Source organism: Atractosteus spatula, chromosome 12 (genome assembly GCF_055471065.1).
Source record: "Atractosteus spatula isolate fAtrSpa1 chromosome 12, fAtrSpa1.hap1, whole genome shotgun sequence".
Lineage (NCBI taxonomy): Eukaryota > Metazoa > Chordata > Actinopteri > Semionotiformes > Lepisosteidae > Atractosteus > Atractosteus spatula.
The window spans coordinates 19,178,895-19,202,649 of NC_142717.1; the positions used below are offsets into that span (position 1 = coordinate 19,178,895).

At 38.3% G+C, this 23,755-nt stretch overlaps 2 protein-coding genes across 4 annotated transcripts in view; both read right to left on the bottom strand.

The window, feature by feature from the left end:
* The window catches only part of ripor2 (RHO family interacting cell polarization regulator 2), a 112,231-nt gene extending 98,272 nt beyond the window's left edge, over positions 1 to 13,959 (bottom strand). For all 3 annotated transcript variants that reach the window (XM_088928526.1, XM_088928524.1, XM_088928529.1), the window contains exon 1: positions 13,750 to 13,959. In XM_088928526.1, the coding sequence (XP_088784652.1) occupies positions 13,750 to 13,882 (133 nt within the window). In that variant the 5' untranslated portion in view covers positions 13,883 to 13,959. The remainder of the gene's footprint in view (positions 1 to 13,749) is intronic.
* A 4,133-nt stretch (positions 13,960 to 18,092) lies between these two features.
* Positions 18,093 to 23,755, bottom strand: part of LOC148822742 (Y+L amino acid transporter 2) — a 35,490-nt gene continuing 29,827 nt past the window's right edge. Inside the window, exon 10 of the mRNA XM_088929384.1 lies at positions 18,093 to 22,090. Within this exon, the coding sequence (XP_088785510.1) occupies positions 21,996 to 22,090 (95 nt within the window). The 3' untranslated portion in view covers positions 18,093 to 21,995. The remainder of the gene's footprint in view (positions 22,091 to 23,755) is intronic.

Sequence of the window (23,755 nt, forward strand, 5' to 3'; positions counted from 1 at the left end):
CAGAGATGAAGAGAAAGATGGGGCCTCACTGGCAAGGGAGCAGAAAACTTAAGTCCTGTATTTTAATAAGCCTTGCCGCTACATCCTTTTACTTTGACATATCTTCTTATGTAAAATACAAATGTTAGCAAAGGAAATTGAATCATTGTCCTAAAATTTACATAGATTAAGATTAATCTAAAAAGAGACCTCAATGCTACCCCAAATTCAAGCAAAACTGAGTTTAGTTTCGAAAAGATAAGATCAGATCACTTTATTAGCCTCATACAATTTCTTGCATTAGGAATTCGTCTTTTCGCATACCCCAGCTTGCTCTCCATGAGACACAGACACACAGATAGGGAGAGAAGCTTGGGGTCAGAGCACAGGGTCAGCCATTGTACAGCACCCCTGGAGCAGTAGACAATGATGTTGCCCCCTTGAGAAAGGAACTTCACCAAAATTGATCTGGTTCCCAGCTATATAAATGTCTGCAAATATAAGTTGCTTTGGGTAAAAAAAACAAATAATTAGTAATTATAGCTAGAAAGGAAGGCACAGAGAAAATAAAATCACTTAATAGATGGAGGATGTTTAAGAAAATGCCCAGATGATTTTTTATTATTTTTACACCTGTTTATATGTGGAAGTTATACTTTTTGTGAGTGATAAGAGATGTCATCGTTAATGTTTACAAAGTCAGATAAAATAGAGGACCTGAAAATGTGCCACTAATTTACATAGTTATTGGAGAGGGGATATTCATAGAGCACAGATTAGAAAAAAGCTGCATGTCAGAGGATATCTGCTTGTTGTTGCAAGTCTTATAAAAAACATTAGACAGAACATCAGATAAAACCCTAAAAATAGCAACTACTTGATTCCCTGCTGGGGAAATGAATATGAAAAGAAAGAGGCTATTCTTCCAGCCCAGATGTTTTTTAAAAGGTTAATGAGTTCCTTGAACTGTTTTATGTCCCATTTAAAGGGAAAAATGAGATTTTATTGCTATATAGCTTCATTTAAGACTACTCCTTCCTGGAGTGGTAGGACTGAGGATTAAATCAGCCTCAGAATTGGCTGGCCAGATGAGCACAATTACAGTGTGATGTACAGTAGCATATCCTTTGTCTGCTGCTCAACAGATCATTTTAAGTACGGAATACTACTACTGCTCTTCATGTAGAGTTGACAAGTGGCTGTTGCTCCCAGGACTGGGCACTACACCCAAAAAGTATTCCACTGTACCATCCATTTATGGCATCTTTAAACTAAATGTTCTGTAGTGAACTAAAACCCCTTCTGCAAAAAGTGACATACTGTATGAGAGTCAAACTCTGAATGGCTTTGTGACTTTCAAAAACATTGACCCACTAATTTAAAGTGAGAAAACATAATAACACAAGCAATAAATGCTTCTTCTTAATAAAAAATTGTATCAGTATATTTATTTCTTTAAACAACCAGTAAAGAAAATTTCACTTTATCCCAGTCAATAGTCAGTACAGTGCAGAGTATGGGTCTCGAACTAGCAAGAGGAATGAGAGAACTGTGAGTTCTGAAAACTCTGAAAACATGTAGACAATACTGCAAGATCACAGGTGCCTGGAAAATCATGAGAGTCATGTTACATAGGAAGCTGAAGATAAGTTGGCTGGTTCAAACCTGCTCAGCCGAATGTGTATGGAATTCCAGTGATGGCCAGTCAATGACGTAGCCTGAACTCATATGACCTAGACTAAAGGCTCAATATCTTCTCTGAAAGAATGCCTTTAATGGTTGGACCACTTGTTTTGAAGTGAAAATCTTCCAGAAACAAAGAAAAATATGTGTGGAAAGAAACAGAAAGTATCTCTTATTTTCCACTTGCTGTAAATTATATATTTCACTGTTTGCTTAACTAATTAGTTATTGGGCTGGTTATTTTTCATTCTAGAGCCACTTTTGTATAAAGACCCTATTTCATATACAGTGGTCTGTATGACAACTGCATTAAGATGTCAGATTTAGTGGAAGTTAGATAAAAGACATTACCTCTGTGAAATTTCATCGCATGATATGAATATAGTATGCGTACTACTTCACTCCTTTCCTGCGAAAGGCAGACACACATGCTTTGAAAAAGACTGTAAAACATGTTTTTTGTTGTTTTGTACTATTGTTTTTGCCATATATCAAAATATTTCCACTTTAAATGACTAATACATTTAAATAGTCTGTTAAAGACCACAGCTAACACTTTTTTAATGAAATTATTAATCTTGACCCAGTTAAAGATTTATTTTATTACCACTACTGGTACAAACTATGGTGGTACAGGCCACTATGGTAAATAGCCACACAAGAGGATAATTAATTATTGGTTAATTGGTTAAGAGGTTAAATTTCCGTATCTTTAAGAGATGACTTTGCATTTTGGACTGGCATCCCATCCAGGATATATCCTGCCTTGTGCCTGTTGCTCTCTGGGGTGGGCTCCAACACCCCTGTGATGGATGAAGCAGTTTGCAAATGAATGGATGGACTTTGCATTTGTTGAGTTTTTATAGATGAAAAGACAGAAAACCAATCTATTGAACTTTACCTCTGGATATCATTGTTAGTTTTTGTGTGCAGACCTTATGACAGTAAGATGTTTCACACACGTTCCAATGTTCTTCTGTACTTTGAAGAACTCTTTTTTCTCTATGTGCATGAAAAGACTAGACAAGATATCACAACTGATTTTCCAAGTAGACAATGAGAAATAAGGTGGATGAAATACTTAAATCCCCATCTCTCCTGGCCAGTAGGAAGCATGTCTCTGGGTTCCTGTTTGTCCCATCATGACAGAGTGCATGAAAAAGGTTGAAACCTTAGGGTGCTATTTAAAATACTGCTAAATAATGGGGAGATGAAAGTGATGTGGCAAAAGAAAATAAAATATTTCAAAAGTCAAAATAAAATAAGTCATCTAATGTGCTACGGACAACCATCAAACCTTCTATAAGCTCAGCAAAGTATTCTGTCATTTTATAAAGAGAGACCTCCCAATTATACATATTGTAACGCAACGGGGTTCAGGTGGGCGCCCTTGCCGCATTAGGTCGGCCCCGCACCATTGGGGGCTCGAACCCGGGACTCCCGCGTCACTCAACAGGGACCCAGCCCGGTGAGCTAATGAGAGATCTCTCTACAGCTCAGTGGCTGTAGTCCTGCTATCACAGGGAAGGGCGGTGACGTCACCTGCTCTGGTAAGCCGGCGCTTACACAGTACCTGTCGGCCGTAAGCGTTACACTCTCCCCCACTTAACTCGCCGTCCACGGCGAAGGGCTATCCCATCCCACTGCTGACACCAATGTAACACTACGGGGGTTCAGGCGGGCGCCTTTGCCGCATTAGGTCGGCCCCGCACTATCGGGGGTTCGAACCCGAGACTCCCGCGTCACTCAACAGGGACCCAGCCCGGTGAACTAAAGAGAGATCTCTCCACAGCCCAGTAGCTGTAGTCCTGCTATCACAGGGAAGGGCGGTGACGTCACCTGCTCTGGTAAGCCGGCTCTTACACACCCTGATGGCCGTATGCGTTACAATATGTTAGAAATAATGGCAATTAAAATTATAATTTAAGAAATATTTATAACTGAAGCTGAGAACATATAATGCTTCATTCACAAAATAAAGTATAAAATCATTATGGTATATGGTATAAAACCTATGGTGTGGTTTGTTTCAATTACGTGCCTCCTAGCTCAGCCTGAAATGGTGACGTGGAGCCATCGTGTGGGCTGTCTGGCCATGAGGTGAAGAATGGGGGTCGGATGCAATGCCGGTCAGGTGACAGGCATGAACAGGATCAATCTAGATGGACTAGATCTTGGCCACAAAATCTGGCTCTTTGGATATGGAACATCATCTCACTGGGGGGCACGGACCCTGAGCTTGTGCTAGAGGTTGAAAAGTACCGGCTGAACTTGGTATTACCACTAGGCACAGCATTAGCTCAGGAACCAGACTTCTCAATCGCAGGTGGTCTCTCTCCTGCTCTGGAGTTCCATTGCATGAGGGGGCCTACTCATGAGTCCCTGACTGAGTGCCGTTCAGTTGGAGTTTGTCGACTGTGAAATCAATGTCTGCACTTTAACATTTGGCATCTCATTGCGTACTGTACAGACCTTAAAACCTCTTTCTGAAGAGTATGTTCCACTTAGAACAAGAGTGCATTTGAGAGATAACACTTGCAGTAGACTCAGTCACACTACATGTTGTTAAGACTGTCCTTTGTGCTCTGACTTGGCAAAGGAGATAATTTTGGGTTTTAAGGGTTTTGAGGGTGTTATCAGCTGTTAAATCCTGACAGACTTCCCCTTGGATCCAGTTAAGGAAATTATATAAATCACAAACCTGCACCTTTGTTCCTATTGCTTCCTAACCTTCTATCATGCATGAGACAATGCGGCCTTATTAGAGTAACCTGGATGCTTGCATTTCAATCTGCTAGCTATTTATCACAGCACTTAGGAGTACTCCTATTCGTTTTAGTCCTTTAATATGTCCCACCACTTGCTCATTACAGCTTCTATAGAGAGCACTCTGTACAGAATGTTAAAAACCATCCATATTATCCAGATGTGCTTTAAGTAAAGACAGGGCCATCAGAAAGGTAAATGTAACAGACAAAGTAATGAGATTCTGCCGGGAACAGCAAAGAAGCACACATTGTGCATCTAAGACCTCAAGAACACAGTTTTAGACTGCTTACTTTAAAATATGAAAACTCATTACATCTTTCAAAATGTTCTGCCCTACAGCTCCCTGGCTGTCTTTGAATATTAAACATATGACAAATGTAGTTGTTCACTCAAGAAATGGTTTCCTCACAGAGTGTGAAAAAAAGCAATGTAAAATTAAGCAGTGGAAGATCGTAGACATGGCTGTTGCTTTTGGACTGAGTATATAGTAGAATGCAACAACAGGCCTGCTTCTCAATGGGAGAGAGATGCTAAGGCTCATGAGACCTTAGCAACTATCAAAAAACAGAAAACAGAGATACTATACAAGGAAATATTTTAGTAAAGTTCTTCATTATACACCACAAAAAACAACTTTCAGCAACCCTACTCCAGCTCTCCCTAAGAATCAGTTTATAAAAACTAAACTAAAACAGACCAAATCCAAATTAACACCATGTAAGAATGTGACTCTCAGCTCTTCAACAATTACCTAATTAATCAACTAATTCACCACATATCAACCTATTTACACATGAAAGACCTCTAGTGACAGGTCAGCTGAAATTAGTAGCCTAATTACTGCCTACCTGCCACAGATGCTATTAAGAGAGATAAGATAAGATGATCACTTTATTAGCAAGATACAATTTCTTGTATTAGGAATTTGTTTTTTCACGTACCCCAACTTGAGACACACAGACAGGAAGAAAAGCTTGGGGTCAGACATTTATACAGTACCCCAGAAGTAGCTGGGGTTAAGGGCCTTACTCAGGAGCCAAACAGAGTAGAATTCCTCTACTAGCCACAGGATTTGAACCTGCAACCTTCCAGCCACAGGCACAGAGCCACTGCTCCACCCTTTTATGAATTAGGAATTCCTGCATTGATCTCTTTTTTTCATACAATCAAGATGGAGTGAGAAAAACAGGCAAGAGAACCATTAGGGAACTGTGATCATAATATGCTGTGCTTTGAGCTATAACTTGAAACTGTACAGACAGAGTCCAAAGCAAAGGCTTACAATTTGAGGAATGCAGACGATGAAGGAATGAAACAGAAATTAAGAAAAGTAGAATACGACAGGATAGATATGAAATCTGCAGAGAATGAATGGCAGCACTTCAAAGACATTCTGCTTGATGTGCAGAACGGATTCATTTCAAGATGAAGTGACCCAAAGGCTGGAAAACAGTGGCCCAATTTGTTCAATAGGCCAATTAAGAAATTGCATGGAAGAAGAAAGTACATAATAAAATAAAGAGAATGGTTTACTCATTCTGGCTTTGTCCACGTGTTCTCTTTTTAAAATCAACAGAAGGGGAAAAGGGAAAAAAGTATCATTAAAAGTAAAATATATCTATCCAGCTATTTTTAACTGCTTTATTCAAATCAGTGTTGTGGAGATGACCCCTATCCCGGCAAGCAGTATAATTGTATAAAAGGGTTAAATTTTATTTTTTATCCCAGTATTTCTTTAAAATAATATTAAAAAGTCTGAGAGGATAGGAACAAATATTGTAATGGAGGCTGAATTTAGTAATAAAGTGTTTCTTCAGTATTATGACAGCAATACAACCATAAATGGTCAAATGTCTTAGGGACATTAATGACAAATCATTAATGGGTAATGGATGAAAGGGGTAATGACTGATGCATTAAATAAATATGTCACTCAGATTTTGACCAGATGAAATAGACAACATACCTTAACCTAAGGAAAGACAAGTCCTATATTAAATAATATTGGCACAGAAAAGGCACAGTGTTACAGCTACTAAAACTCCAGTCCCTGACTCCAGTCCCACTTTCAGCAGCATCTCACGGTGCTAATACTGAATGAGCTGAAAATTGCTTAAAGTATGTAGCACCCATTCAAATAAAAGGGGGATATAATTATACCAAGTAAATACAGCGGAGTGGTGACTCTGTGGCTAAGAATCTGTGCCAGTGGCTGGAAGGTTGCCAGTTCAAATCCTGCAGCCGGCAGAGGAATCCTACTGTGTTGGGCTCCTGAGCAAGGCCCTTAACCCCAACTACTCCAGGGGTGCTGTATAATGGCAGACCCTATGCTCTGACCCCAAGCTTCTCTCCCTGTCTGTGTGTCTGTAAATTGTAGTATAGTACATAAACTAGTTCAGGTGGGTAGCTGTGTCAGCATGTGTAGGCTGCAAAGGAACAAGTAATAAGTTTATTCCATGCTGAAAAGAAAACAACGTTTTGGCTGTGGAGCCTTCTTCAGGTGTGAGAAAGACAAGGCAGTAAGCAAAGGTAATGTAGTGGGAGAACAAAGGCTGGGAGAGAGGAGGAGCGAGAGGGGGGAGCAGGGGACAGAAAGAGAGGCCAATCAAGAGGTGTGAAGTCAGAATAGGTGTAAAAAGGTGTGAAATGAAACTTCCAATAAATGGAGAAAATTTAGAAGAAAGTAGTCTATTGTTAAGAGAAGGGGGAAGGTGTGATCCTAGCTACAGGATAATTTTGGTTTGAACACTCATTCAAGGCCCCTCAGGACAATGGCATCTTGTACCTCCAGCAACCTTATTTACTGTATCTCTTGCAGTAAATGCCCAGCCATCTACCTTGGAGAAACAGGAAGGAGACTCGGAGACTGTTTCAGAGAACATGTTAGGGCTGTGAAGATTAAAGATCTCTCCAAGCCCATTGTTTCCCATTTCACCTCTGACGGCCATGACCACTCTAATCTCTCTAAGTTTTCTGAACTCATACATCAGAAAGACTACAGAAACCAATATTATCCTGCAACTAGGATTGCACCTTCCCCCTTCTCTTAACGACAGACTACTTTCTTCTAAATTTTCTCCATTCATTGGAGGTTTCATTTCACACCTCTCTACACCTATTCTGACTTCACACCTCTTGATTCGCCTCTTTCTGTCCCCTGCTCCCGCCTCTTGCTCCTCCTCTCTCCCAGCCTTTGTTCTCCCGCTACATTACCTTTGCTTACTGCCTTGTCTTTCTCACACCTGAAGAAGGCTCCACGGCCGAAACGTTGTTTTCATTCTTCTTTTTTCCAGCATGGAATAAACCTATTACTTGTTCCTAGTACATAAACTAGTCAAGTTCACCAATATTACCAAAAGAGGGTGGAAACAGAAACACTGCACGAGTGGCAAATTTTTTTTTGCACTGGACAAACATCTGGCAGATGACATTTAATGTAGACAAGGGTACAGTATTTTGTGCAGGTAGCAGAAACATAAACTATGCTGAACTTGAAAAAATTACTAATGTGAAATATTTAGGTTTTTGTCTTTTAGACAAAGGAAGCAACAAAACAGTAAGCATTATAGATATACATTATCGATGTACTGTATAGTTAAAAGTACACTATTAAAACTAAGGAATGATACTGTATGTCAATATTGTACAATGCAGTAGCAATACGTCATTGTATTGTCTGAAACTAATTTTAAGTCTTGAACAGAGAAGAATATGAAGGGATATGGCTCAAATATTCAAAATCATCAAAAGCACTAACAAAGTCAACTCAATGGATTATTTAAGAATTAAAAATGAATCACAAACCACAGGACACCACTGGGAAGTAGTTAGCTTTTAGCATGTAATAACTATGAACAGTAGGCATAGGTTCTGGGAGTCTGAAATAAATCACACAGATGTGTTTTTAAAGCAGATGTACTGGCTCCTTTTAAGAAAAGAGTGGATGAGATGCTAAGATCAATATGCTTCTAGCAACTCTGTTATGCAGAACTATTTTATGATTATGTAGTGACTCTGGCTGATATCTACCAAAAGTCAAACCTGTTTCTTTTAAATGTGAAATACTATTTTTTTCAACCAGTTTTCCTCAACTGTACAAGGTAAGGTCTAATTCCGTGGACTTGATTGATTCTGGTGAGCTACAGATAAATGCTTTATGTGTTTGAGCAGAACCGTGTGCAGTGGAAGGATACACATGCTATCCTTCTGTTAAGGATCACTTGTCAGCTGTCACTGGGAATCTTGTTCAGTTTTTGTAAGCTTTACAATGTTGGTGTATAATAGGTGTCTCCTGATTTCGAGATCATCAGATCTACAGGTTTTATATGTGGTAATTAAATCACCAATTTCTAAAGTCTCTCAATAATTTACAGATCATTTGGAGGATAATTTGGATACCCTTCAGCATAAAAAAAACAGATTTTCCATAAGTGATCAAACTATTTATTTAATTACTTTTAAGAAGAAATGCATCACAGGTGAAAATTACCATGCAGCATACAGTGAGCACTCTGACATTCTCCAAAAGTGCAAAAACCCAGAATGCAGGAGAAAGGAGATTCTCAAGTTTTTTAGGTTTTTTTAGGTGTTCTTAAAACTTTCATAATGCTAAGTGAAACTGCCATATAATTACTATCTTGAGGTCATGATGAACTTTTTTCTTCTGATTATTAAATCCAAGTATCTTGATCTTACCCTTGAGTTAAACTTAGCTTTCTTGTACAAGTGCGCTCAGCTGCTGCAAAGCTGACAGATATTCTGAGGAGGCATTTCTCCTTTTCCACCACTAGATCCCTGGGGATCAGGAAGTTTCTTAGTGGCCATTATAGTAAGCTCCAATTAATTGATTTGTGGGCTGTCTGAATAATTGATAAAAATGATAAAATGATCAATTTAACAAATGCTTCTGTGTCAGTCTAGCCCTGGCAAAGTTAACCTTTTTCTTTTACAATTGCAGATACCACCTAACTGCAGCCTATAGATGTACAGTAAATAATTTAATTTAAAAGATATACTAATGTTATGAATTGGGAGAGGTGTAAGTTAAAAGTTATATAAGAATCCATATATCTGATAAAGTCTGCACAGAGACTTTTCTGTAAACCATTGTTCTTGAATGTAGCTGTTATAGAGTACATTAATGCCAAGAAAGAAATGATAATTTTGCTAGGCTAGGCTGAGCATCCATCCATTAGCAGAAAATATCCTATTCATCATAAAGGTTATATGGAAGGGTGTTAACCCTCCTATCCTTTACCAATCATGGCCTCCTAATAATCCCCATCTATGAATTGGTTTCTTTACTCTGTTCTCCTCCCCAGTGATTGAATGCTGCTGCATCATCCAGGTGGGAGCTACACATTGTGCAGATGGTGGCGGAGGGGAGTCCCCATTACCTGTAAAACACTCTGAGTGAACTGTCCACAAAAGCACCATATAAGTGTAAGGAATTTTTATTGTATGTTGGAATTATCTGATCACCTTTAAATGAATGCACTGCATTTTCAAAAGGGAGTGGGACTAAGATGGAGTGCTTCAGTCTCCACATTTCAAGTAATCATCCAGCTCTCTTTTTTCTTTGTGTACTGCAATGTGTGCTGCCGTCGCACCCTGGAGGGCGAGGTTGTCTATACACCCAGTGTACAGCCTCTTTGATATTAGGTGGAAAACCAAGAAACTGGCTTCTTCTAAGGATGCCCTTCTATTACAGTACCGTTCTATAAACCTTTAGCCGTGGTTCCAATTTAGGACAGGGACTTGAATGCTGCGGATGACCTATTTCCTGGTACAGAATTTAGGATAATTCCAGTTCTGCCTCCAGAAATCCTTACCATGGAATTATCCACTTACATTTACTTCAATACCTGTATGTGGCTCCCAGACAACAACTTTCTAAAACAGTTTCTAGTCTCCTGCCTGTCAGCACATTTTTACATATTTTTGGAGTCCCAGTGATGGATAAATAGCGGAAACAGGTTGTTTTGCGTTTGTCCTTTATTCCAAATACACACATTCCATGGTCACATTTAGAACTTTTGTTGGATGGTGACTCTTATATGGGCGTCTCACAGCAGCAAAAATGGATCTGGTGGGCTGGTCAGACTGCTTCTAAAAAGTTCAGGCACTAAATTGGAAGCCTCTGCATTCCTTCCCCTGGCATCACGGGATCTGACCTGTCTACATGTTACGTATATGGAGCTCTCAGCTGCTTTGATCCATGGTGCCAGTGGGGTCACACTGGGTCAAGGGGAATGCAGCTGCAGATCAGAGTCAAAGCCTTGTTGTAGGGTGGCTCTCGTATAGCTGTTAGATGGCATTTTAGGGGTCCTTAAGGTATTAACTTTTTCAGTAGTGCTCCTCTCCAAATGAAAACTTGTTCACAAAAAGAAAGGATTGAGTAGAATCATTTCCAAAAGCACCAGTCCATTTTAATTTGAAGTCATCTCATCATTGCTGTATCCCATAGTACCCTGCACAGGCAATAAGTTCCCCTAATTTATTTATCATATTTTCACTTAAATTATCTTAGAGCTATCATGTGGTAATGCAGCAGCTGAGACATTACAAACAATTAACAGAACAAATATGACTACAGAATCCTGCTTAGAAGAATCTTGCCTCAGAAGAACTGAACAGCATTTATCTCAGTTATCAGATCTATTCAATTAAGCATGCCACCAACATGTCTACCGAAAACATGCACAAAAATAATTAGAAGCACAATGTGGCTGTGAGTGGCATGGGAGTTAAGGCTGATGCCCTATAGTGCCCAAGTCCTGGTTTCAAGTCCTGGCCAAATACCTTCTCTATGGAGTTTGCATTATCTCCTTGTTGTTTCTGGATGCACAAGCTTTGTCCCAGCATCTGTGTACTTGCTGGTTAGGTCTGATTGGCTGTTTTGAATTTTTCCTTTCTTTGTGTCTCTGTGATAGATTGGCAGCATGACTAGGGTGAGTGCAGTTAGTCCTGCCATTGGGCCCTACAGTTTTGGGCTAGTTGCAATCATCACCAGGACTAGTAGCTGTTACAATCCCTGCCTCCCGGCAATGGAAGAGGCAGAAGAAGGCGTAGCCTTACTTCATCAGTCTACCTATCAGTTTTCTTATTCACCACCACACCCCCGTCTCATCCTGTACTTAAACGCCTGTCTTTTCCTACCTCCTCGCTCAGTATTGGTTTTCCTTTCGAGCTTCCTAGTTGCGCTACTCCTTCTTCTGCTTTGTGTCATTCTTGGTTTTCGGATTACGGTTTTTCCCCCTTTGAAGACGGTTTTTCGGATCACGCTTTGGCTTCGGTAACTCGTTCCCTGTTTGGATCTCTGGCTTTCCCTGGACTCTCGGATTGCTCTATTGTCTACGGTTTCGGATCACGCTTTGGCTTCGGTAACTCGTTCCCTGTTTGGATCTCTGGCTTCCCCTGGACTCTCGGCTCGTTTCTTCGACTACGGCTTTCTTTGGATCACGGCTAGGCTTTATCAGCTCCTGCAAGTGGGTTCTTTCACTGGTTTCGGTTTCTCTTACCGAATCCCTAACAGTAGCTTTCTGACAATGGATGACTGAATAAGCAGAGAAAGAATTTTAACATGTACAAAACTTTCTAGCACTTAAAGAAAAATAAAAACACTAAAATCTTTCAAAAATCAACTGTTTACATTCTCTGGAAGTCACATGTAGTAGAAAACCACTATAGACAATAAAATCACTATAAAACAACACATTGCTAAGATGCTCAGTAAAGTATGAAATGCAATCCTATAACAATTATTCTTCAGCACACTGTTCCATCCCTCATTTTTGACAGGAGAATTGAATGTAACATACCTGGATTCTTCAAAATCATCACACTATCCACATGGCAGAGCTGAGGCATTTAAAGGCTGAACAAGTGAAACATGTCCTTTGACAAACTGAAGATAGAAAACCTACAGTATTATGTAGTGCTCCTTTTAGGAATTCCCGTCAGAGAGGCCTATGTCACTGCCTAGATTTCAACCAGTCACCTCTGAGCTACAAAAAGCCCAAGTAATCAGATAAGCCTGCCTGGGCCTTCTTTTAAATCATATTCTCCACCTATGTCTATTGTATGCCCCTTGGCTTTAGTCATAGATTGATATATATATCATACCTAATCTATCATACACTATTTTTGATTATACAATAGATTGAACCTTCACTGTTACAGTTTTAAGACAGCAGAGAGTATGACAAATGAGGAATCTTACATATTGTTTAGTTCACATGACACTATTTTTAATAAATTTAAATTTGCAGCTTTGTTGCAATAGCTTAAACATTACTTGGGTCATTTATTAAATCATGTGAGTTTCATTTGTGGATCATCATGGCCGTTAATTTCTTCAAAATATATATTTGTAATGTTCTGCTGTCTCATACATTTTCTGGCAATGAGCTTCTGTGAGCCTCTTGGGGGCTGTGGTACTTTTTTCCTGGATTGCTGCAGGTCATGTCACAATGTTCTCGGAAGATACATCAGCCAGAATGAGAAAAGCAGCAGGAGGTGCAATAGCTGAGAAATGAAAGGAATGCACAGCTGATGTCCCCCACCCTTTCGTAGACACAAGAGAGGTGTGGGATGCAATCTCTTAAGTTTCCCTGCTGTCATTGCTGTTGAGTTATTTTCCTTTAGTAATTCATAGCTTTGGTAATGTGACTATTTCACAGTTGCTCATTAGTAGCTCTGTTTTTCAATTCTGACAAAGATAAAGAGAATTTAACAAATTGAAAGTGACATTGCAAGATTTTAGTGCAAGAATTGCCAGTTCAGTATAGCACAGAATATTTAATGCTTACTTTTTGTACTTTTATTCCTGTATTTTAAAACTTCATTTTTGCACTTTTATTCCTGTATTTTAAAGAATGGGCTACTATGACCTCCTTACTGACTTTCTGATGGTTTTGATGACTGTTTCTGTCATGTCATGTTACTTGAAGGAATGCTTGATTATTTGCCAAGTCAAACTTTGCCTTGAGATATTTTGAGAAGCTAAGTATGCTCACAGAGAGAGACTGACAGCAAGTCTGTGCTTTAACAGATAATGCTAAAACTAGGTGCTTGTGTAAATGATAAAAATATAATTTATTTTCAACTTTATTCTACTTTAGTCTTGTAGCAAGAATTAGTGAGACTATTAAAACAACATTTGAAGCTGAGACAGGATGAATCCTGTCAGTCAGAATGACATTCCCTTTCACAGTACACAGGCCACGTTACACAGAATGACTCATCACCTTCTAGAGGCTTTAAAGCAAAGCACAATTCTTAAAAGTGACAAAGAGATGCACGCACTGAGACACTTACTGCTGAAGTCCCGTCTGGGGGCCCGGTTTCTCCATGGCCGCTTCCTGATCCAGTGGAGCCGTCCAGACAAATCCATGGCCTCTCGAGGGGGAAGGGCAAACGCAGGGTAGATGTCCCAGTGGCCCACGCGCATCACCCCACAAACAAAATCCCACTTTGCAAGTCCCTCATCTTTAGTCCCAGAGGAGTATATCTTTTCTTTCTGTTTCAACTGACCTGCTGTTCATTCAGGTCTGCACAGTCCAACCTCTCCTGCAGCTGTGACACTGTACCTGGCTGACTCCCCTCACGCTTCCCTCAGCTTCAATGTTTTATGCATGAGGTTGGGGACATAATTTCTTTTGCACTGAGAGGCTGGCACAGTAATGAGCCTGCTCCTCTCCCCCCCAGGCCTGAGCACCTAGCCGCCTAGAAGGAACAGAAGCTGCAGATGATCATGATGTGGAAATGTGATCCCTGCCAGGCAGAAGCCGACAAAAGGCCAAAGCAAAACAGAGCTCCTTCCATCTCTGCTCTGCTGCCATCACTAGCATGAAGAAGGAATACCTTGCTCTAGCCCTCTAACTACAGTGGCAGGAGCTGTCGCAATGTCCTTGTCTAATTCTGAAATTGAGTTTTAAAATTTCCACTAAAAAGCCAGGCTGTGTGATCTCCAGAGCATAAAACATGATCTATACTTAGGCCGGTAACATTGTAACACTTTGTCACAACTAAAACTTTTGCAGGAATATATTTAACCTACATTATAACAGAATTAACTCCAGTTTTAACTCATGTTTCACTGTTTTTGCTTTGCTGTCACAAAATTGAAATGTTGTTGTGTGAAAAAAGGCCTGTGCAGTAGGTATAGTCATTCTCATAGAGAAAAATGAGTTTGAAACGATGGTATCACTCACCAAGCTTCCTGAAGACTATTAAGCACCGCCTCCAGGACTACACTGGCTGGAACAAGGAATAAAAAGCAATTTGATTTATCTGCAGTGATCTGAGCAGCACAGTTTTTATTTTCAGTGATTTGAGCAGCACAGTTTAATAGTGGTTAAAAGTGCTGCCTCACAGCTCCAGTTTCCTGTGTTTGATTCTGGACTGAGGTGCCTGTCTGTGTTGAGTTCTGTGCTCACATGTGTCCACCTTCCAAAGACAAGCTGGTTTGGGTAATTTAAGTCTCTAAATAGACCCTGTATGTGTGTGTGCCGTGCAATGAACTGGACAGATGATTCCAGGGTTTTGGGCTACCTTAAGCAACATACAGCGGGTATAGAAAGTCATCACCCCCTTTCAAAATGTTCACCTTTTGTTGCCCTAAAGCCCAAAAAGAAGATAAATAAAATTTGACTTTTTCCAGTTTTATTCACAAATTGTACCTTGCAACATCCAAGTGAAAAACAAAAGCAAAATTTCTGAAAAAAAAGTAGAATAACTGGGTTGGATAAGAGAACACCCCCCCAAGCCACTCAAGGACATTCACCTTCCTGTCCTTCAGCCACTGTACAGTTGCTTTGGCGGTGTGCTTTGGGTCATTGTCTTGTTGAAAGGTGAACCATCTTACCATTTTCAACTTCCTGGCTGAGGGCTGCAGGTTTTCTTCAATAATTTACATGTATTTTGCACCATCCATCAACACCCCCACAACAGCATGCTGCCACCATCGTGCTGTACTGTAGGAATGGTGTTCTTTGGATGGTAAGATGTATGGGGTTTTCACCAGACATACTGTTTTGCTTTGCATCCAAAAAGTTCAATTTTGGTCTCATCTGACCACAGAACCTTTTACCACTTGGCCACAGAATCTTTAAGGTGCTTTTTAGCAAAACATAAATGAGACTTGATGTAGAATTTTAAAGGAGTGGCTTTTTTCTTGCCACCCTCCCATACAGGCCAGATTTGTGGAGCGCTTGTGATATTGTTGTTACATGCATACACTGACCAGTCTTTGCCATAAAGGCCTGTAGCTCGTTTTAAGTTGCTATCGGCCTCTTGGTAACCTCTCTGTTCAGTCTCCTTCTTGCTCAGTCATCCAGTTTGGAGGGACGGCCTGATCTAGGCAAGGTCTGGGTGGTGCCATACACATTCCACTTCTTAATGATGGTCTTGACTGTGCTCCATGGGATACTTAAAGCCTTTGAAATCTTTTTATACCCATCTCCTGGCTTGTGCCTTTCCACAACTTTATCTCAAAGTTCTTTTGAAAGCACCTTTCTCCCCATAGTGGCTTCTTTGCTTTGAAATACACTTCCAAGCAGTGGAATTCTCTTTTATTCTGAACTAATCAAAATAACCACAATTGATCACAGGTGGGAGCCAATTAGTTTGTTGTCTGATCTTTAAGGTGATTGGTTATACCTGAGCAAGTTTACAAATGCGATTGTAAGGAGGGTGTACACTTATCCAAATAAGGTATTTTACTGTTGAAATATTAATTTTCAGAGTGTTTTAGAATTGTAGTTTTACTTGGCTAATGTGGGTTATTGTGTGTGAATAAAAATGGAACAAGCCTAATTTAATTTGTTTTTATTTTCAGAGCGTCGTACAACAAAAGTTACAAATTTTGAAAGGGGGTGGTGACTTTCTATACCCACTGCACTTCCAAAATACTTCTAATAAATAATAGTGATAACTTAAGTGTAGTATGGACCCTCTCATTTGCAGTTCTTAGTGTTCTTGTTCTCATTCTTGTGTTCTTAGAAAAAAAAGTTATGTGGACTAAATTACCTTTTCTAATTTGTAACCTTTGTTATGTTTTCAACCTCCAAATTCTAGCTATCACCTCAAAATATGCTTAAATAAAGAAAATATATTTTTTCTTTAAAGTAACCTTAAAGAGAGTTACTTTCATAAATTAGCAAAGTATGTATCATGTATATTAATTTATTTGCTGGTCTCTAAAAGATCTCCAACCAGTTTAAAGCAGAACTGAAGAGCTTTTGAAGAGTCACAGATTGAGACTCTGTAAGATGTAAAAACGTACTTCCTTAAATATATTGAAAGCATTCAAAACACAATTACTATAATCATTTTTTAAAATAAACAGTAAATATTAAGTACCTACAGAAATTTCACCACATTTCTCTGATGGAGCCACTTGGGAAGACAATACAAATAACTAACTATAGTGCCATCTAGTGGGAATTTGAAAAAACAAAACTACTAAAAACCTACAAATTAGAAACCTCTCTATGGTGCACAGTTTTATTTTACAGACATTACAAACATTCTGAAGGGTTTGATAGATTGGATTATTTCAAATGAAAACATATGAGCATAATTACTCCCATCTGGGGGATTATAACTGGGTTTTCAGTAGTTCAATCAGATCCTAATGAATATGAAAGAAGGCTACATTAAGTAGAATACAGTATATTACATTATATAGAATACATTATATTACTAGCTGAGTGACTGCCAGCCAAGTTATGAAGACAGCTCAAACTATTGAGAGGAGTAAGATAGGGAGATGCAGTTAAGGGTGTAGGATGAGGTAGCAGAATAGATGAGAGATAAATTAGTATGCCAAGGATATTCCTGGCTGAGAGACTTATATATACTGTACATAAGTGAGCAGAAGTTTGCAAGATTAAGATCTAACCTTCCACCCAAACCTCTGTTATAAACTCTATGTGCTCTGGCTCATTGTAATCCTTAACTGGATTATGTGAGATAACGGATGAATGGATGATCTTAGAGAGATAAGAGGGAAAACACTCTATGGGTATCACTTGATTTTGAAAGGGAGGACTGGTGGTTGTGCAATGTTTTACAATGTATGGGGGTACATTGTTTTACCTTAATAGGAACATGCTGCACTGAAAGGATTTCCCAGACTTTATACCACAATCAATCAAATCAGCTGCTTACAGCTGCTTTTTTTCAACTGATGGAAACAGGAGTGCCCTTTTTCCCTCAACAGGTTTCTCCTTTTGAGCAAGCTGTTCAGTTTCAAAGCATGGACTTAGAGTTTTTAAAGCTCTCAGAAGCACAAGGAAAAGGCCCAGAAATTCCAGTTTTAACTCCAGGAAACCTGCAGAAACCCCTAAGATTTCTAAGATGTATTTAAGAACAGATCCAAATGTGAATCAATCACAGTGTAATGAAATATGTATTCTGGTAGATGGAAAATTGTTTGCAATATCCCTATTACAGCTTTTCTAGTACCTAAATACATTTTACAATATAGACACCACTATACTACTTCGAATACAGTATTATGCCTATTAAATTCAAAATGTCCCTGTGAAATAACTTGTCAAAACACAATGCTATTCTTAATAGTGGAAACATTAAAATTGAAATAATTTTAAATGTATTGCATAAATGAAAAAAAAATACAAAAAGGAGCACAGGCATTTTTTATTCATTAGTTTCTAGATTTATTAAAAACTTCAAGATTCAGAATAATGATTAAACAAAGAATAATACCACTTTAGTACAATGTTCAGTACAAGATATTCTCTCCTAAACAAAACACTATACCACTATAACTCTCGGAAACAATTCAACAGGAGCTACTGGAATCATAAGAACACATCAAGTGGAGAAAAGGCTCTGTAGGTATGATTATGCAGCATCAAGAGGTAGAAGAGTAAGGCAAGTATGTACCTTGAAGATTTTTTACATGAACTTGCCTTGACCCTTGTGAACTGAAACAGGGGTTCTTGAACACAGGACTGGGTTTCAGCCCACTTTACAGAAACTGTCACTTCCAAAGAAATGGACCCATGTTGTGTACTTCAATAGAACGGTACAAATACCTAGTAACAGCAAATCAAAATCACATTTACTAAAAAATAGGTTAAAAATCCTGATTTATACCTTAAAATTCTATTTCAAGAACATAAAATCCCGCCCTATGAGGCATAAGCTTAGTTAACTGTAACTTCTATAAAATCTCTGAGAACATCATATGTTGCAAAAAAGTAGACATCTAGGAGCTTGTTTCTGTCAGATTAAGATGTTTAGCTCATGAGGGAAAAGCTATACTAATTAACCAAATATTTCTAAGTAAGAGGTGCATGGCTTAAAACTGAAATGTTTTTTGGATGTGGCTGACTTTGGTGAATAACTGACAATAGTAGACAGATCTTTATCCATGCAAAGGCACAGTGGAGGCAACATACTACGAAACAGGCTAGCTGGATCAAATGGCCTCCTGTAGTTTGTAAACTTTATGTTCTTATTGGTAGTATAAAAGAACATATGAAATACACCAAGTGAAGGTACACCTACTATCAGATACATTTATATAATTTTTTTTGTGGGGGAAGTAAAATAAGCAGTGTCTTATAGTACACTCTTTGCAAAACAATGAAGACAACAGAAGTAATGAGTGTGTGTGGGTCATTAGGGAATCCCTGGTTCAGTGTCAGACTGGCATTCCCTGGTTTGCTGTGTAACAATGATCCCTGGTGGTCCTATGATGCCCTACACATGCTGTTAATGCCAGACTGCATTGTAATAGGGAATGGCTGGTCCAACAGCATACATTTCAGTGGATGAGAGAATGCCATCTTCATCGCTCTTCAAGCTGGTATGAAACAGGTTGCCAAAAGCTGCTTTGATTAACACCTGCTACTTCCAAAGCAGGGTTGGGAGGTATACAAAATCTTTGTTTAAATTCAAATCTAAAAATGTCTGAAAACCACAACTTGACAGAAAAGAAGCCAGAAGTCAACAAGCACATGATACACAATTACCACTTTGGTTAAATTGAAATGTCATGAGTATCAGATACAACGGATTTTCCAGGCATTCCTTAATTAATTCCTCAAGATATGTTTAATATAAAAGAGTAAGTTCTACTCATTATTCAAAGTTCAGTTGTTCAAATTAAAGAAATGTACTAAACTTGTGATAAGTTTGGTGACTTATTTGTTCTTTTACATAACTATGTCAGTTGGTTTTGGGTTTTGATACAGTTTTGGCTCATAAAAGCAGAGATTTGTAGTTCATTTCAATAAAAATATCAAAATACACTTAAACTCTTTACAGGACTGTACTTCTTAAGAAATATCAGTTGGTCTTAATACCCATTTCTAAGAAAATCCTTACTGAATTGAGAGACTTAGTGAAGTGCATTTGCTGGTTTTTGGAGTGACATCTATTCTCAACGTATACTTAAAAAAAGCATTACACCAAGACTGTCAAGATAACATTCTGGGTTATAAAGCATATGAATCAAAAAGATCCTGGTCTTTGATACAAGACATCTTGCATTTTAAATTTAAAGGACACTTTTTAATACAAAAACTGAAAAGCACTGTAAAGTTTTAAACAATATCATATGACAACAGTTTCACATGTGGAGAGAAAGGCACTACAGAAATTCTCAATTCAAGCCAAAATGATTAATTTAAACCGTCTCCTCCCCTTTGTGGTCTGACTCTCATAAGAAAAACATCTTGGGGAATTTTCTATACACTAAAAATTGATTTTCCCGAATAATGTGCTGTTAAATAGTTTTGCCTCCAAAGGTAGAGATGGCAACCCCAGATGAGCTTAAGGCAATGCAAAGAGTACAAACTATATATTTCTATATATATACACAAGAGTTGTCCAATACGTAATTCTATGTGAATAGGAAGGAGAGTAGCTGATGCAAATTCATTTTCATTACTTTGTAACAATTCTACACATCTCCACAGTTCTGCACTTATTCATGTAGTGACAGCAGTCCTACTCAATAGCCAAAATCTGGTTCTGCAATTCAAGAAACCATTACCACCTTGAACTCTATCAATTCAATTCATTTTTATCTAGCGCTTTTCACAGTAAGGTTGCCCCAAGGCGCTTAACAATGCAAGTTACCATATCACTTGAAAATTATTTTCCACAAACCTAATTTTTAAACTTTCTGAAGAGTAATTAGTGAATTGGAGCCATTTAATGATCCAGCTCTCTAAACCACACAAAGCCCAAAAGTGACCTGACTTGGCAATATGACATGACATTGTCTTAGTTGTTGATTAGGTGTGTATGTGTATCTCAAACCAAGATCCCTTGTGCTTACACCTCACAGACTTGTTTTTTGGTCCTGAGGTTCCAGCTGGAAACCCACATTGCATAATCAATAATATTCCTATATTCTTCTAATTCTAATATTCTTGTTCAACAGTCTCAATTTTTGTTTTAATTTCAAAGCAGGTTTGCAAAAGTCAACAGTGCTGAAACACAGTGATGCCTGGCCTTGGATGTCTTCAAAGACAGATAGCTTGTGTCTTCCCATTTCAGCTCACTTCTCATCACAGTTCTTTAACAACCTTCAAGAGAACAGGCTTAAGCTGGCTGAGAAAGAACAAGGATCACCTTCTTGGAAAAGCCTTTTTGTCTTTTTGTATTTCATTTATGCTAGAATGTGATTTGATTTAAAAAAAAGGTGAAGTGTTTCTGGAAGCAGTTTCCACCTTTCAATAGATTTATTTAGTTTTGTTACTGTCTTTTGTGAGGCATTTAGTTACTGAATGTGGATGCAACTGAATTACAACCTTCGTACACACTAAACCACCAATTCATATTTTACAGCTGACCAGGCAGTTATTTAATATAAACCACCCGAAAATAAGAGTCAACATGTTATAACCAGAACAGACTTGTGCCTTATTCATTCTGAGGCAGGTATTACATGATAATATATATAGGATATAATTAGCAATAATTCATATATTCTTATATATAATATTATCTATATCCATATAGATACAAATGTATATACATATAAAATACCTGACTCACCTGACACCCCACTGAAGGACTGAATTTATCAATCTTCAGGCAAATAAGGCCACAATACCAACCTTCAAAAATAAAACTCTGACTTTCTGGTCATCTTTCACCTTTCTGGCATTTACAGTTTGTTCAACTTATAAATAATAGATAAAAAAATCTGATCGCCACTCCTTCATTGTCAACTTTGTCAATATTGCTGAAAGACAGACCTTCACTAGTGTCTTTCTGCTCAGAACACCTGAGAGCAGAGACCTAAACTAGCTGAAGCACAATGGAAAACACCTCAGCAAAATGGACAAAGTTTCACGTCCCTCCTTTGAACTGACTGGATTGTCCAAGGGTTTACACTTGAGAAATAAAAAAAGTCCCCATATCTTGCTTTTGGTGCACAGAACAAAAGTTGACAGGTTTTGTAAATACTGTTAACCAATTTAAACTTTGAATTACTGCTCATTGGTGGCTGCAAAACAGCCTTGTAATGTACTGCACAGTTAGGTAGGACTGATTTCAGTTTCTCTTGTAGGGTGTTAATCTTTCTTTGGCTCAGAGATATCATCCAGATCAAGTTCAGGGTCGGTCAGGCAGCACATGCACAGTTTCTGGGTGTTCAGAGAAATGAAATCTGCAAAATGCAAGTAAGAAGCACATGAACACTTCCTTCCTTCTAAACAGTTAAATAAAAATAAAAAGGAAAAAAGACCTCCAATAACTATGCTTCTCACAAGAAAAACTATTTACCAGTTTCAGTTACTAACAGATATTGTGACAAATTAAAAATTAGTGGTACCTCATTCAATGAACATTCCATTAATGCTAGCTGTCTATCTGATAAGTCAATACTTTTCAATAATATTGAGTTTTATTGCAGGAAAGTTCCAAAGCCCCTTCAGTTTTACAATACTGTCCATTACTGAATCAGAAGAACTTTGTGACAATAATAGACCCATGGTCATGATGGTATTGAACTAAATTTTATAATCTGATCAGTCTCATAAAATAACTGCTACTTTGACCTAAATAATAAATCTTGCTTCGAATACAGCTGAAATCCCATAAAATGGACGTTTTCCCTTCTGACTGTGTTCCAAGGAACCTCATAATCACCTCTTCTTCTACTCAACTGGACCCACTTTATAATCAGCCAAGCCTGATTTGCAGGTTGGCTTTGATAAAATTAAGCAGGTTTTCTGGGAACTCGTCTCTTCTGTAATAGCACTAATATACAATAATAATCTACTAAACATAATTCAAACTGATCCATTAGTAATGCTAAATCAAATATGCATTTTATATACAGTATGCCTATTCCTTGATTTCTGAATGTAATCTGTACCTTGAAAACTGCTCATATTATGAAAATTCATAAATCAAAAATGGAATTACTTTACGTTAAACTTTCCAATTTGTTTCTGAGGGTTAGAAAATCACCCATCATTACAGGTTTTGACCCTAACACAGCCCTGAATTTTAAATATAAGAACACTCTCGCTTATGATAATTATCCTATTTACCCTAGTACAGTAGTGAACAAGACATACGGTATAAATGAGGTAAAGTGTGCACAAAGTCTAAGAACTCAGACACACTGGGGACCTGTGTTGTGGGAGGTCACACTATGAAGATGGCATCTTCTGTTTACCTATGAAGGATGGACCTTTGTTATAACGAAAATCTTTGTAACTGCTAAACAATAATTACATTGTTACATTCCATTAAGTTTTCTTTAGGATTCATAATTTGAGGTAAGGCTGTATAGACATCTGGATAAATTGCACTTCAAATTTCAAAACTCAGATTGTATTTTTTTTAAATAAAGAAAAAAACAGGTTTCCTTTGTTGCAATGGTTATTAGTAGCATTTCTGCAATACCACAGAGGAACATTATGTTAAAGTGTTTGATAGTCCATTTTTAATACTGTACAGATGCAGCCATTCAAAGTGCGCGTTACAGACACGTACTGCAGGTGGCGTCGCGCATTGTGACGCAAGATGACGCGAGGCACCGCAGTACGTGATTGGTTGACCGACAGGGGCACTCGTGGTCCGTTGGTCTGTCGTAGAAAGACTTACAGTAAACGTCTTTGCTGTGCCCGTTGTAGATATTGAATTTTACCACTGAAAGGAAATCTTAGTAGCTGAGCATAAAAAGAATAGGAGCATACTGTAACGCGTGTGAAGGCCATAAACGATATTAATTTTGGAACATAAACATACAGTATATGGCTGGTCTTGGTACTTTAAAGAAAAAATACACACCAGTATTCCATTTCTCCCTAAACATTTTAAG